General features: G+C 21.8%; 1 protein-coding gene across 6 annotated transcripts in view; it reads right to left on the reverse strand.

The window, feature by feature from the left end:
• Positions 1–16922, reverse strand: part of LOC122505466 (focal adhesion kinase 1) — a 130195-nt gene that overhangs the window by 28659 nt on the left and 84614 nt on the right. For 5 of the 6 annotated variants that reach the window (XM_043617097.1, XM_043617095.1, XM_043617101.1 and 2 more), the window contains exon 2: positions 12055–12481. The exons of the other annotated variant lie outside the window; for it this stretch is intronic. In XM_043617097.1, coding sequence (XP_043473032.1) covers positions 12055–12335 — 281 coding nt within the window. In that variant the 5' untranslated portion in view covers positions 12336–12481. The remainder of the gene's footprint in view (positions 1–12054; positions 12482–16922) is intronic. 6 annotated transcript variants of the gene reach the window in all.

Below are 16922 nucleotides of genomic sequence, written 5' to 3' on the forward strand. Positions count from 1 at the left end.
TCCTAAAAATATAAATAAATGTTGAATCTTCCGCATTGAAAGTTTAATCTTGATCTAAAGATATATTCGCATAGACCCGCGAGTCATGCGAAGCGTTTTACACATAGTATATACATAATAGAAAGAAAGAGAAGGAGAGAAAGAGAGACTCGTAGTAATTATAATCGGAGAGAGTCAGATGATGATAACGCCTAAAAATTATGCATTCAAGGAAGAATCTTGTCGGGTACATAACGCTTCGTTAATTACAGGACTAGTACCGTCTTTATAACTGCAACACATTATATTCCTGAAACCGCACTATAAGGAATGACAAGGTAGAAGTGAATGTTAATCTATACACAAAAATAATATAAATGCCATTATGCAAGTCTTGTATTACCGATGTGAACCATTCAACTGTTACAAATTCAACAAGCCCATATAAATCACACACACATAGTGTACAGTGTTATTTCGTTATTTCAAATACGTCTCATTTATTTATTTATTTATACACAGAAATAGTTGCATAATTACAAATTACAAACCGTTAATATCGTCTCGGATTGATATGCTTCTTGTATTAATAAAAGCCACACATTCATTAAATTTTCCCGCTAAAACGTTTATTATAAAATAGATATTCGAATAGTGCTGAGGTATTAACTCATTAATTTGTCAGCGATAGTGACTAATTTTATGGATTGGCTGCATGATATTTGTAGATTGACGAATTGATTCTATAAGTAGTAATTGATTAACTATTCGATGTAATATTGACGCGAAAAAATTAAATAGAGACAGGTGAATATACTACGAAATTACTCTGGAGGAAAATAAAAGTGAAAAAAGGTTGTCACAAAAATTTAATTTTGATTTTTCCTGACTTCTCTCTGATTTCCAGAAAAAATTTTCCCTTTTCCCTGACCCTAAAGAATATTCTGATTCACTCTAAAAATTAGTAGATACTCAAAAAAAAATGTTTTATTACATTTATTTACGAATTTCTGCAGTTATAAAATTATTCGAAAACATCAATAACTTCATTTTTAAATAAATATTTAATCATTATTATTTTTCCATTAGAGCTAAGATTTTAAAAATTTCTAATTCAAACCTTTTGAAATTCAATAATTTATAAAAATATTATAAAACATGAAGATATCCTTCTTCCTGTTTTATAATAATTTATTATAAATTTAAATAAAATAATTTATTATAAAATATCAAGATATCCTTTTCCCTGTTTTATAATAATTAAAGATCATTTCAATACAATTATTATATCTACAATTTTAAAATAAAATTCTTCTTTAAATTAGTAATCAATTATTTTTTATAATTTTTGAAAAAGTTCTTCTTTGAAAATTTTTTAATTTATTTGTATCGAATTCAATTTTCGAATTTCAATTTTCAATTATTCGAAAGTTCTTCAATTAAATATACATTAGAAAATAAAAACTTTAAATAATTTAATGAAATAATTTTTAAAAATTTTGATTAATCTTCTTGAAAAATAAGTTGGTTCCATAGAATTTTTAATTGAAAGTATGATAAAATCAGATTTTCAAAGATTTTAACTTGAAACCTTTACAAAATTCAATTATTTCTATAAAAATTGCAATTACTAGTAACTTCTCCAAAATTCAATTATTATCTAAAACTTTAATTGAAATTAAATTTTAAATCAAATTTTATTAGAAAACTCTACGAGAATTCAATTATTTAAATAAAAACATAGATAATTTATTGAATAATTGAATGTTTCTTAAAATTCAATTCTTATACGTAATTTAATCAACAAATTTTTAAATAATTGATATTTAAATTCTTCAATAAGTTCAATAAATTATTTATGAAAATAATTGAATTTTTGCAAAGAATAGTATATAAAAGTTTCAAACAATTGACTTTTTTCAAAAAAAAATTATGCAAATTCTATTTTTAATAATTGAATTCCTTTGAGAAATTTTCAGTATTTTAGAAAATAATTTTATTGAATATTCGTGCAGAATTTTGTAAAAATTGTTTTTAAATAATTGAATTTTTTTTTGTTAATTTCTATTAAAATAATTAATATAAAAATCATTGAATTAAGAAAAATTTTTGAAAATAATTTAATTTTATTTCTTTTGAAAATAATTGAATGTTCGTGTAGAATATTATCAAAATTTTTGTATAATAATAATTGAATTATTTTGGGAAATTTTATTTAAATAGTAGAATATTGAAAATAATTGAAATTTTGCCATGAATTTTATTAAAATTTATAAAAATAATTGAATATTATTATATTTGAAAATTGAAAATAATTGAATTCTTGAGATGAATACTATTATTTACGAAAATAATTGAATTTTGTCGAAGAATTTTGCTATTCATTTATAAAGATAATTTAAATATTGACGAAATTTTTTTTTACATTTTTTGAAAATAATTGAATTTTTGCGAAGAATTTTATTAATTTTGAAAATAATTGAATTCTTCTGATAAATATTGTTATTTATGAAAATAATTGAATTTCGCAATGAATTTTATAAAAAATCCTGAATATAATGGAATTTCGTAGAAGAATTTTGCTATTTATAAAGATAATTGAAATGTTGAGAATTTTTTTTTAATTTTTGAAAATAATTGAATTTCTGGAAAGAAGTTTAATATTTATTAAGATAATTGAATTCTTTCAAATTTTTATTTAAATGAATTAAATGGTATTTAAATGAATTAAATGGTATTTAAATGAATTAAATGTCATTTAAATGAATTAAATGGTATTTAAATCAAATACTGAAATTATTGATTCAAATATATAATTTACATGATTTAAATAAAAATTGTTTGACACAAATAAATATTTACTTGATAATAGACAAGAAATCGGTTATTATTTGAATTTATTTTTAAAAAAGAATTTTACATCTCACTGTAAATGCAGCAACAAAATTGTGAAATACAATCAGTTTTGTATTTATTTATTCACCGCATTTGTTTATTTACCTTTTTTCCTTATAAGCATCGTCTATATACTGCAATTACCTAATAATAGACTAATTTCCCAACAATTATGTAATTGACACTATACAGGCAATAAAAATAAAAGTCACAATCTTTGAAATTGTTCCAAAATGTGATTGTGAAATCAGAATATATATGTAATATAGTAAAATTGAATGAGAATGAAATGAATGAAAAAATTGACCAATCCAAAGTACCGCATATCCTGTCTTTGACATAGAATTTTCTATACAACCTACATTCATATATATGGGGCGATTCTTTCATAAAGAATAACACACACGTATTTATACCTACATATAAAGCGTAAATATTATCTTCAAATAGGTTTGGATACACGTGACACCATTTATTGGTCACGCTTCATGGACACGGTATTATATATTATATATGCTTTCCGAAAGGACAAAACACACTCCCATTTTACTACATGGCATAAAAAAAAGACAAGGGGGAGAAAAAAATCTTAAATGTGTATACGACGTAAGAACTAATTTTATTGTAACGGATATCATTTTTAATCGTCTAGAAATTACGTGCATTATTTTAATTGTTACTTTTAACGATTTTTTGTTGTTGATTTTTTGACAAGAGCTAAAGACGTGTAATAAATCAAATATCTTAATTTTCATTGTCAACAAAAAGTTGGAAATTATGACCCAATTTTTCCTTTTGAAGTATCAGAGAAATGCCACGAATATTTAATTTTGTTTTTCCCTGATTTCTAGACAAAATTTTGACTTTTTCCCTGACCCTAAAGATAATATTTTAAATCACTCTAAAAATTATTAGAAACTAGAAAAAATGTTCTATTCCATTTAGATACGAATTTCGTTAAATGAAAAATTATTCGTGAAAATCAAAAACTTCATTTTCAAATAAATTTTTAATCATTATTATTTTTCCATGGGAATTAAGATTTTTGAAAATTTAGATTTAAACCTTTTTGAAATTCAAGAACTAATAAGAATATTAATATAAAACATGAAAATATCGATCACTCCGAGTCTTCGACTCGGAGTAATCGCTTTCTTCATGTTTTATAATAATTAAAAATAATTGAGTGATAAAATCATTATTCTATATTACCTATATAAGAATATTATTACTCTAACTTCAAAATTATTTTCATCATTTCAATTCAATTATTATTAGAAAACTATGAGAATTCAATTATTAAAAAAAAAAATAGATAATTTATTGAATAATTGAATGTTTCTTAAAATTGTATTCTTATACATAATTTTATCAACAAATTTTTAAATAATTGATATTTAAATTCTTTAATGAGTTTTATTATTTATGAAAATAATTGAATTATTGCGAAGAATTTAATATAAAAGTTTCAAACAATTGACTTTTTTCAAAAAAAAATTATGCAAATTCTATTTTTAATAATTGAATTCCTGTGAAATTCTCATAACTTAAAAAAAATAATTGAATATTCGTGTAGAACTTAATGTCAAAATTGTTTTTAAGTAATTGAATTCTTTTTTTTTTTTTTTGAAAAAAATTGAAAAATTGAATTAAGAAAATTTTTTGAAAATAATTGAAATTTTGCTATGATTTTTTTTTAAATTTTGAAAATAATTGAATTTGTTTCCCTTTGAAAATAATTGATTTACTGCAAAAAATTTAATGCCAAATTTTCAAACAATTGATTTTTTTGAAAAAATTTATGCAAATTCTACTTTTAATAATTGAATTCCTGTGAAATTTTCAGTATTTTAGAAAATAAATGAATATTCGTGCAGAATATTATCAAAATTGTTGTTTAATAATTAAATTCTTTTGTTAATTTTTATTAGAATAGTAGAACATTGAAAATCATTGCATTAAGAAAAATTTTTGAAAGTATTTGAAATTTTGACATGAATTTTTGAAAAATTTTTAAAATAATTGAATTTTTTTCCTTATGAAAAGAATTTTGAAAATAATTGAATTCTTGTGATGAATATTGTTATTTATTAAAATTATTGAATTTTGCAATGAATTTTATTAAAGTTCCTGAATATAATTGAATTTTGGCGAAGAATTTTGCTATTCATTTATAAAAATAATTGAAATGTTGACAATTTTTTTTTTAGATTTTTTGAAACAATTGAATTTCTGCGAAGAATTTTATTAATTTTAAAAGTAATTCAATTCTTCTGATGATTATTGTTATTTATGAAAATAATTGAATTTTGCAATGAATTTTTTAAAAAATCCTGAATATAATGGAATTTCGGAGATGAATTTTGCTATTTATAAAGATAATTGAAATATTAACGAGAATATATCATTAAATGATTTATAAGTAATAACATTTTCGCAGTTCTTCAATAGTTATTAGTTATCTAAATTAATTTATCGTCAAAAATAAAAAAAATTGAAGGTTATAATTTTTGAGAATAGTTTTTTGATTTCTAGTATTAGCGAATTTAAAGTAGTGAAAATTATAAAAAAAAAACAGAATTAGTAGTTTTTAGTGGCTGAAATTTAAAAAAAGTATCCAAATAATATAGAATAACGTAAAAAAATAGTAAATAGTAGGCTTTAGTAGATGAGTGCGAGCCTGTTAATGTAGTGTCAATTTAGTCAAATAAAGATTCCAACATCAGTGACAATTTGGTTAAATAATAATTCAGTTAAATAACAATTCGGTTAAAAAGAATTTCGGTAAAGAAACATTTTGAGAACTATTCACATGCCTGATTATGAAATATAAAAGAAAATAAAGTAAAAAAGAACTAAAAGACGTGTAAAATTGGGTATATAGGGGACTAATTTCTCTTCTAGCACAAAATATATAATGCAGCAGACAAAAGAAAATAAGGGTACACGTTACATTGAAATTGAAATGAATTATAACCTGCAGTCAAAAAGCGGTTATGCTTATAATGCCTCTCGGTGGTGGTGATAAAGATATATACAGAATGTGCAGGTATATAAATAATCATTGTATGCGCCCATATAACTGGAGTGCAAGTATAATTAACGGGTGCAGCAATATATCTATATGATAATAATGAATATAATAATAATAGACTTGTAAGCGATGAGTGAATGCGCGGTACACTACGTGGTGTGTATATACAGGTGTCCGCATAGTCCTGTCGTTAATGATTAACGAACACGGGATATAATATTACATTAAAAGTGAGACGCGTAACTCAGTGCATAAACAGTTGCGGGGAGATTGTACAGTGCATTATATACATATGTATGTATTTTTACACCGAACAACTTGACCGTCTTGTAAAACGCATAGAATAACGATATTATTTTCTCTGCGCCCAGGAAGATCGACCTAATTACTGCGTGTGCGTTTCCCATTCTTTTTTTCTTTTCTTTTTTTCTTCACTAATTAACGATAATATTAAATGCGATGCTAATGAGTGTTTGATCTAAAAAGAATCTGATTCTCAGAGAGATATGGAAAACTTTTATATAAATTAGTAATATGTATATATAAACATATCTCTCGATTATTTGTTAACTTCTTGGGCAATTTCAATTTAATTGCTTGTAATGAGATTGTATTATCATTATAAAAATTATAGTTACTATTATATGATACATAAATTATTTTCCGTTTTATGTCTGGATTTTATTTTTAAAATAAGAAAAAAGAGAGAGAGAGAAAGTAAAAAATGAAATAATTACTAGACTTGCAGAATGGTAATATACTATAATGATCTATAGATCATTAATCCATAGATCATAGATGACTATACTGAAGATCTATAAATCAATCACGAATAAAATAATAATCTTTAGAATAATTACTAAAGCGAAATTGATCCATATGATATAGATCTATGATCTATAGATCCATATGCGAGTGATCTAGATCATTGATCATAGATCACTATAATAAAGATCAATTAATCAATTACGAATTATATATAATCTTTAGATTATAATCACTACTCTTCTCTTAATTATATCAGTTGTTACAGATTACAACATTTAATCGAAGGTTTTAAATCCAAAAACTAATGATCTATAGATCATTATAGATCAATCCAAAAATTATAGTAGTAATACATAAATCAGATCAACAATCCATGAATCAAAAACTTGAGTACTGAAAATCGATAAATCAATTAAGGAACAAACTAATGTTGTTTAGATTATTCACTACAGCAGAACTGATTCGTATTTCGATCCATATGCGAATGATCTATAGATCATTTATCAATAGATCATAGAACAGATGATACATCACAATACTGAAGATCTATAAATCAATTACGTATAAAATAGTGATCTTTAGATTAATTACTAAATCGAAATTGATCCATAAGGTATACATTCATATGCGACTGATCTATAGATCAATAATCTATGAATCATAGATCACAATGCTGAAGATCTATGTATCAATTACGAATTATAATTAACTAATTATCATTAGATTAAGCACTAATCTTCTCTTAATTATATTAATTGCTACATTATTTATTCAATGGTTTTAAATAAAAAAACTAATGATCTATAGATCATTAATCCAAAAATTATAGTAGTAATCTATAAATCATAGATAATCAATCCATAAGTCACAAATCCCAGTACTAAAAATCGATAAATCAATTACGAAATAAACTAATATTCTTTAACTTAATAACATAATCAAAATTGATCCTTATTTCGATTAATATGCAAATGATCTAAAGATCACTGATTTAATAGATCATTAATCTATTTATCATAGATAACTGCACTGAAGATCTATAAATTAATTTTGAAAAAATTAATAATCTTTGGATTAATTATTAAAGCAAACATGATTCTTATGCTATAAATGCACACGCGAATGATCTATAGATCATTAATACAATGATCATAGATCTAGATTTATAAAATGATCTGAAAAATAATGCTCGATAAATCAATAATGAATCTATGAGTTAGTGATTAATGGACTGATAAAATGATCTATAAGATAAATATCGATAGATCAATAATAAAGTGAACTGACGGATAATGATCGATAGATCACTAATATAGTGAGTTATAGGGAAATGATACTATAGATCACTAATATTGTGAGTTATAGGGCAATGATCTATGAATCAGTAATAGAGTGAGTTAAAAGATAATGATCTATAGATCATTGACCAATAACGTGAACTGTAAACAAAAATGATCTATGGATCATTGAAGAATAATGTAAAGTGATCCATATAAGGATAAAGGAATGACAGTAAAAATTATACGGTATTGCTGAAAGAAAATTGGCATAAAACGCCTTTAAAATAATACTTAAACATAACGGAATGCTATTTCTAAGGCACGAAAAAAAAATATACGACTCTTAAAGTATTTCAAATGATGTAATGTGGGACACGCTGCACATAACAACAATAATTCTCATTGATTATGTGACATTCCTATTTCGAGTTTAATGATTGACAATGACATTTGAAAAGGCCTACTGAGCATCTTTATTCTCAAAATACAAAAGACACGTTTCTAACAATGATTCTTTTTTTTCAAAAAGCTATTTTGTATTAACGTTTCTAAATCAACATTATTACTGATACGCTTCTCTCTACTGTCTATTTAAATATAAAACCTGTTCTTTTATTTTTTTCTTCACTACGAAGCTGTGAATTGTTGTAATAAAAAAATATAAATATATTTATTTAAAATAAACTAATGTAAAACATTGTAGAATGATTTCATGTTTATGAATAAAATATAAAATATTAAATATTAAATATCGAAATATAATAATTAATTTCCCTTATAAGTTATAATTTTATTATTATTGAAATTGAAAATGCGCACCTGCATTTTTCGCCTACGCATCCTATCTATATGTAACCTTTTTCATATAATAGAGTATAACTTTCTCTAATATAATTTCTGCACATCGTCCGTATTGTAAAAATTTTTTAAATTTATGCAGAAATTTAAAAAATAATTTAATTCGAAATGAAAAATAACATTAATTTTATTTATTATTTACTTATATAAAAATATTATAAATTTATTTATAATTCATTAATTATTAAAAATTATTTTTTTAATTTTTATTCATATTTATTATATAAATAATAATAATAATAAATAATTTATTTCAAATGTAAACTGATTAATATATTTCCTTTATTTCGACATGAAAAAAAATCAAACCACTTGCACTTGAATAATAATTGGTATCTTAAAATTTCACTCATGAATTTTATGTCAACGACAAATAAATTCAATTAAATAAAGACATAAATTTTTTGGCAAAGTTGAAAATTATTTTCATTTTTTTTTCTTTTCAAGAAGATTGCAATGCACGTCAGCGAATGTAAATAACTGTTATTAAGACATTAAGTATTTCGAATTTTCAACCACAGTAATAATAATACTTTCAACTTTCAAGTAAATCACCAAAGTAATTTCCAGTGAAAATTCTCTTAAATATATCTCATTACAGAGCTGCATCCGTTCTTTCTCTTTTTCTTAGTAAATTATTTTTTAAAATCACAGTTATTGTTTTTTAACGTCACAAAAAATTAAAAATTATCATCAATTTTATTTATATCTACTAAAGATGCATAATTTATCATATAGAACCAATTACTAGAGATTTTGTAAATCATTAATCTTGTTATAGATCCGTGTACTATTGCTATGTAGTTGAATAGTGAAAAAAATGATCTATAGATCATTAAACTAGAGCAAACTCAACATTTAATGATAAAATAATAATTTATCAATCAATGATCGATACATTTTTTGTAATTTTTAATTTTTTGTAGATCATTAGTTTGTAAACTAATGATCTCCAAAAAATTGAACTACACGATCTATAGATCAATAATGATCTATAGATCATTTTAATATAAAATCTATCTGTTTATAAACTGAAGCAAAATGATCTATAGATTAATAAATTTAAAAACAATTTTTAAATCGTTGAACCATAAAATAATGATCCATAGATCATTCAAGTACAGAATAGTGATCTGTAGATAAATTAATTATAGATTATTAAACTAAGACATAATAAAAAATAGATCATTTAACTACACAATCTATAATCAATAAACTACAAAATAATCTATAAATAATAATTAAACTATTTAATCATTATTTAACAGTTTAATGATCTATAGATTCTTATTAATTAATTTTTGATCCATAGATCATTCAACTACATAATAATGATTGTAATAATCATTAAACTGTAAAAAACGATGTTTAAATCATCGTAATATAAAATAATAATTTAAAGATCATAGAAATTTAGAATAATGATCTATAGATCATTAAAACAATAAATAATGATCTATAGATAAAAAAACTACAGAAAAATGATGTATAAATCATTAAACTATAGTAAATAATGTTTAAAATATAAACAAATTATAAAATAATCATTAATAGATCAATAAATTACAGAATAAAGATCTACAGATCACTAAACCATAAAATATAATTCATTAGTCATTAAACTATAAAATAATGATTTATTGATTATTGATTGATTATTCAATTGATTATTGATTACTAATTATTATTATTTACTGATTATTCATTGATCATTAAATTATTGAATAATGATCTATAGATCATTCAACTACATAAGAATGATTATAATAATTATCAAACCACAAACAATCTATAGATCACTAGACTAACGAATAATGATCTATAGATCACTAAACTAGCAAATAATGATCTATAGATCACTAGACTAACGAATAATGATCTATAGATCACTAAACTATCAAATAATGATCTATAGATCACTAGACTAACGAATAATGATCTATAGATCACTAAACTAGCAAATAATAATCTATAGATAGATCTATAGACTAGCAAATAATTATATGTAGATCACAAAACCATAGAATATAATTTATTGATCATTGAACTATAAAATAATGATTTATCGATCTATAAAGTATTGAATAATGATTTATTGCCTACGGAATAAATCATTAGTAGATCAAGAACCTATAGTATGATCTATTTATAATTAAACCATAAAAAATAATTTACTGATCATCAAACTATAAAATAATGATTTATCGTTCACGAAAGTATTGAATAATGATTTTTTGACTGTTGAAATATAAAATTCATAGATCATTCAATTATTGAATAATGATCTATAGATCATTCAACTGTAGAATAACGATTATATAATAATCATCAAACCATAGAATGTGATCTACATATATAAATCATTTAATTATATAATCTACAGATCAGTGAATAAAGAATGATGATCTATAGATCAATAAACTACAAAATCATGATCTATATAAATCAATAAACAAATCATTGATGTTTAAAATAATTTACTTTAGATCAGTGATCTATTATTCACAAATGAATTGAATTCATAGAAAACAGTTTATAGTTGGAGATTTATGATCTATAAATAATTAATAATTGTATTATAGATCCATACGGTAATGATCTACAGAATGAATAAAGGAATCAATAATATCTTGAACTTTGTGATAATTAGTTTAAAAACCGGTAAATTAATTAATTATGTTGATTACAGATGATTGTAGATCATTATCTATGGATCAATGATCAATAGATCTTAAATACGTGGATCAATAATATAAATATCGTTAATCTATAGATCACTAAGTAAATATGGTATCGTTTATATATTTATAGTAACAATACTAAATTAATGATCATTATTTATATTTATATTATTATTGATCTACAAATTAGCGAAATATAGATCAATGATCCATATATCAATTTTTTGTCAAAATTTTTTGTATTTTCATCGTTTATATTAGTAATAGTAGCAATAGTGCATTAATGATCTTTATTTATATTATTATTGATGATCTATAAATTAGGGAAATATAAATCATTGATAGATCAATGATCCATAGATCATCAATTTTTTTGGCAAAATTTGTAGAAAATATATTAATTTAAATTGTGTTAAAAAGTTTCTCTTAAATTTGGTTTTAAAAAAATTATTCATTGTAGATTTTTTTAGAAGAAGTTTTTTTCTACAAAACTTTTTTCCTAAAAAACTTTTTCTCTATCTTATTTATATAAATGAAACGAGCCCGATTTTTTTTTTACCTTTGACGTGAGACTCTGTGAAATTTCCACGTGCCAATAGTGTCGGGACTGTAATAATCGTGACAGCCAAGTTGACCCAATGAGCACAATAATCCTTTACTATTTCGTTTCCATTTTTTCTCACGAAACGAACGACTTAATTTTCGTCGAAAAAAATCTGCTTCCTTTGGATCTTTACCGAAATTTTCCAAACTTGGCGTATGATACATCATCGATGGCTTTAAATTGCCGTGAATTTTATTATCGACGACAAGTTCAAGCATTTTCACAATATTATTCATTCGCGCACTCACATAATTTTTAATGATTAGGTTCTTTTTTTTCTCTTCTTTTTTTCTCCTTATTACAGTATCTTATCCAACATTAGTAGACGTAAGTCTCTCTCTTTCTCTCTCTTGACATTTAAAAAAATGTCTTTTTTCAAATTCTATGCATAATATTGAAATTATATTATTTGAATAGTGGTTTTTTTTAAATATGTCACATAAGGTAAAGTGATTATCATATTGATTTTTAAATTTTAATTTTTATAGACTTTCTTCATGTAAATTCTTTGTGTAATAAAAAATATTCCTTTTGGAAACGAATTCTAATTTCGGAAGATATCAAAAGATTCTGTGTGAGAGAGAGAGAAATTCACTATGTTATTGAATAATTTCACGATTCACGATAATGTAATTAATAGGAAAAAATAATCTAAGTATACGATAATTAACATAATTATTAGAAAATTAGATACTATTAAAATATTATTTTTAATCTAAATTAAATCAATGGGGAAAAATTTATTGGCCTATATATATAATGAAATAATTCTCCTTCTACAATTTTCTGTATCTATAACGGTTTCTTATTTCCAAAGAGGAAACAAAAATTATAAAAGTTTCTATTCTTACTGTCAATAAAAAATTTCAACATTCCTTCAATTTCTTTAGAAAAAATATTTAATTACCTTATTTAATATAAAGTCAAATAGAAAAAGGAAAAAAAATACTTTGAACAACAAAATTTATACAAATTTACAAATTTCTAAAGTATAAACTATAAAGTTATTATTTTGCATAATTTTTATTTATTTATTTATTTATTTTAAACAAAATTTAAATTTAGTTTATAAATTTAATTTATTTAATTTTATATAATATTGTATGGTATTGTATAATATTGTATGGTATTATATAATATTGTATGGCATTGTATAATATTGTATAGTAAAGAGAAATTTTGTTAAATAAATTATAAGTTTTAAAAAAAATTTTATTTAAAAAATCTTTTTTTTTAAATTAATTAAAGAATTCAAGTTGTTTTTGTAATAAAGTGCTGTTAATGCTTTTTTCTAATCTTGGATATTATGGAAAAACAATGAAATAAAATTGTTAAAAGTTTCAAAATAAATGAATGTCTCTTCGGAGAAATTTCAAATGACATTTGCTTTTTTTATCTTAATGAGTGCAGTTCATGATTAATTGTAGTGTCAAGTGAGTAATTAATTTAATCCATTAAAAAAGAATCATCTACATCAACAAAACTTTTACTCCTTTTTTTCTTCCCTCAAGAAAATAGTTTTGTTATCAGTGCGTTCTATATAAAACCTATCCGGTGTTTTCTTTCGACCTCGTCAACAATATATTTTTTTTTTCGTTACAAAAATATTCATTTTTAAATATGTGAATATATTTTTTTAAAAATTTTTATTGAAATAAAAATCTTTATTATTATTAATAAAAATTAATTATGTTTTATTAATAAATATTAATAAAACATAATTAATAATTCAAACATATTTACATTTTTAAATAAAAATTAATTAACTTTCATTATTAATAACGATACAAATTCTAACTATTAGTTTTTATTTACAAGTAAAAAATAAAATAAAATCAATAAAATGATTTCATAAATAAATAAATAAACAAATAAAAAGGAAATAAAATTATTATTATTATTATTATTATTATTATTATTATTATTATTATTATTATTATTATTGTTATTGAATGTTTATTAATAACTTTATTATTAACACTTTTTATTAACTAACAAGAAGATCATTAATATTGTAAATAATAAAACCAACATAATATTAACTTAAAATAAAAATTAAATATGATAAAAAAAATTGTAGGTACACTTCGTCTGGGATCGAACGCGAGACAATTATTTACAAAACCACTACTCAAACCACACGACCACTCCTTTCATCTTAATTATTAATAAATTTATTTTTTCCCCGAAAGAGTATTGCCTCTAAAAACTTGATTTCTTCTCAAATGAATAAAAAGTAATTATTTTTTATTTTTTAATCGCGTGTAATTACAAAGATCGGATTAAAAATTTAATTTTCTATACAACTATTTATCAATATATAACTATGGCAAATGCATACTAATTTCTAAAACGTGTGGGCGTCACGACGCTTACGACAGTCCAATGACACCTGGGATCAATATATTCATAATCACAATCCCCTATGTAATCGCTACTAATGAAAATAAAGATTAATAATAATAAATTAAATCGCACAACAAAGAACGAATCTAGAATATACGAGACAAATGCACTTAAATATAAATCTGCGTTTTGTAAACGTGATGAAAAAAATAATTAAAAAAAAAATATGTTGACTAATGCGGAATTTCAATAAATAATATCAACAAAATAATAAATTATAATAATGTCGATAATAACAACAATAATAATAATAAACATGAAAACATTAACAATAATAAGAACAGGAAAAAATAACAATAATAATAAAAAAATAGTAATAAAAAAATAATAATAACAGTAATAATAACCACTAGGCTACACAAAGAAATAAACATTTTTTATTTATATAATTTATGGCTTCCAAAAATAGTTAATAATAATAATAATTTATTTATTTATATTATTTTTTTAAATCTTTGTTACTATTTTACTTAATATTTACCTAATACTTAATATTTTTATTATTAGAATATATTTTTTTTAATATTAATATTATTATTATTATTATTATTATTATAAAAATAAAAAAAAATAATAATATTAAAATAAAAAAGCTAATAATAACAAGAATAATAATAAAACTATTAAGTATTAGGTAAATATTAAGTAAAATAGTAAAAAAGATTTTAAAAAATAAAAACTAGTAGTCGTGTCGGCTAAGCGTTGCTTTTGTAAATAATTATCTCGTGTTCGATCCCAGGTGAAGTGAACATTTTTTTCAGAATTTATTTTCTATTTCAAGAAGTTAATATTATGTAGATGTTATTATTAACAATATTAATGGTCTTTTTGTTAGTTAATAAAAAATTGTTACTTGTTAGTTAATAAATAAAAATAATATTAATTATCAGGTAATTTAATGTAGTACATTCAATATTAGTACTAAATAATTTTTCCCAGCTTCTTACTTGCTTTAAATTCGCATTTAAAAGTTAAATTTAATTAACAAAGACAATTAATTAATATTAATTAAATTGTAATTAAATGTCGTAACAGAAGTTGTTGAAAATTTTTCTCTCTTCAAGATAAATATATAAATTATCAAAAAAAAAAGAAAAAGAAAAAACGTGAACTATCTGAATTATTCGGTATCAATATTAATGAATGTACTTATTAATTACTAAAGCAATTTATACTGAAACAAGGATCTATAATTTTAACCGGATAATATTTATTGTTCATGTTTGTCGGTGATAATTTAATTTAACCATTTTGAATTAGTTGTAAATTCACACATATATTTCTATATATATTATGTATATGCACATATATGTATATATATAGAGAGAGAGACAAAGTGAAATTGAATTGGCCTTTCGCTCAATGACATGCGGTTATAAATTATTTTCAAATATATATCGTTGCCAGTATATAATATATTTAGAAAAATCCAAAATTACCTGTTCGTCATGCTTTTACATAATATATAAATTAATCGGAAACTTTTTCATTTTGTTTCTTTTATTTTACAAACAAGTCAAAGATCTTTAAGAAATGAAATTGTTTTATTGGTTTTCTGATTTTTTTTTTCAAATAACGGGACATATTTCATCCAGTTTTAAAATAATTTAAAAATAGTTGCTTAATTGATAATTTTTGTAATTGTAATTAATTTCCTTGTTTATTAATAATTCATTTTCATAATTTTTTAACAATTTAATAATTTGTTTAAAATTATGTTTATTTATTCACATATGAGTGTGCTATGCCTTTTCGTAATTAATTAAAATAATTTTAATAATATATACTAATAATAATAATTTTATCATCACTATATTAAATATAATCACAGTTTTTCTAAGAATATCAAATTGAGACAAAAAACGTATCAAAACGTTGCTTCGCAACTAAAATAATTATTAAAAAATATTTATTATTAGTTGATTTAAATAAAAATGTATTTGTTTCTCACTGATAATTGTTTTTTAATCCAAAAATATGTAGTATTTTTTATTATTGAATTATTATTATTAAAACTTATTAATTATTATAAATAAAAAGTATTATGTTTAATTTAAAAATAATTTTTTGTTGTCTGTATAATAAAGATAATTATGTTTGATTCAAATATATTGTTTTCTCAGTGCAGAGGCTAATAAATTATTTATTTGTCTTAAATACAAATTTTATTCAACACAAATAAGGAATTTATTTGAATCAAATTAAATTTATTTGAAACAAATAAAAAGTTTAGTAGGCTCTGAGTCAAATAGTAAACTTTGTTTTGCGTGTAAAATCAATTAAATTAATTTTTGTTAAATCGCTTCGACATAATTAATTGTTATTTAATTCAAATTTTAATTAATTTAGTTTCAATTAATTAAAATCAATTTAGCTTTAAATAATTAAATTAAACTTAGTTTTAATAAATTAAATTT

This window comes from Leptopilina heterotoma, unplaced genomic scaffold (assembly GCF_015476425.1).
Source record: "Leptopilina heterotoma isolate Lh14 unplaced genomic scaffold, ASM1547642v1 Lhet_36, whole genome shotgun sequence".
In the NCBI taxonomy this organism is placed as follows: domain Eukaryota; kingdom Metazoa; phylum Arthropoda; class Insecta; order Hymenoptera; family Figitidae; genus Leptopilina; species Leptopilina heterotoma.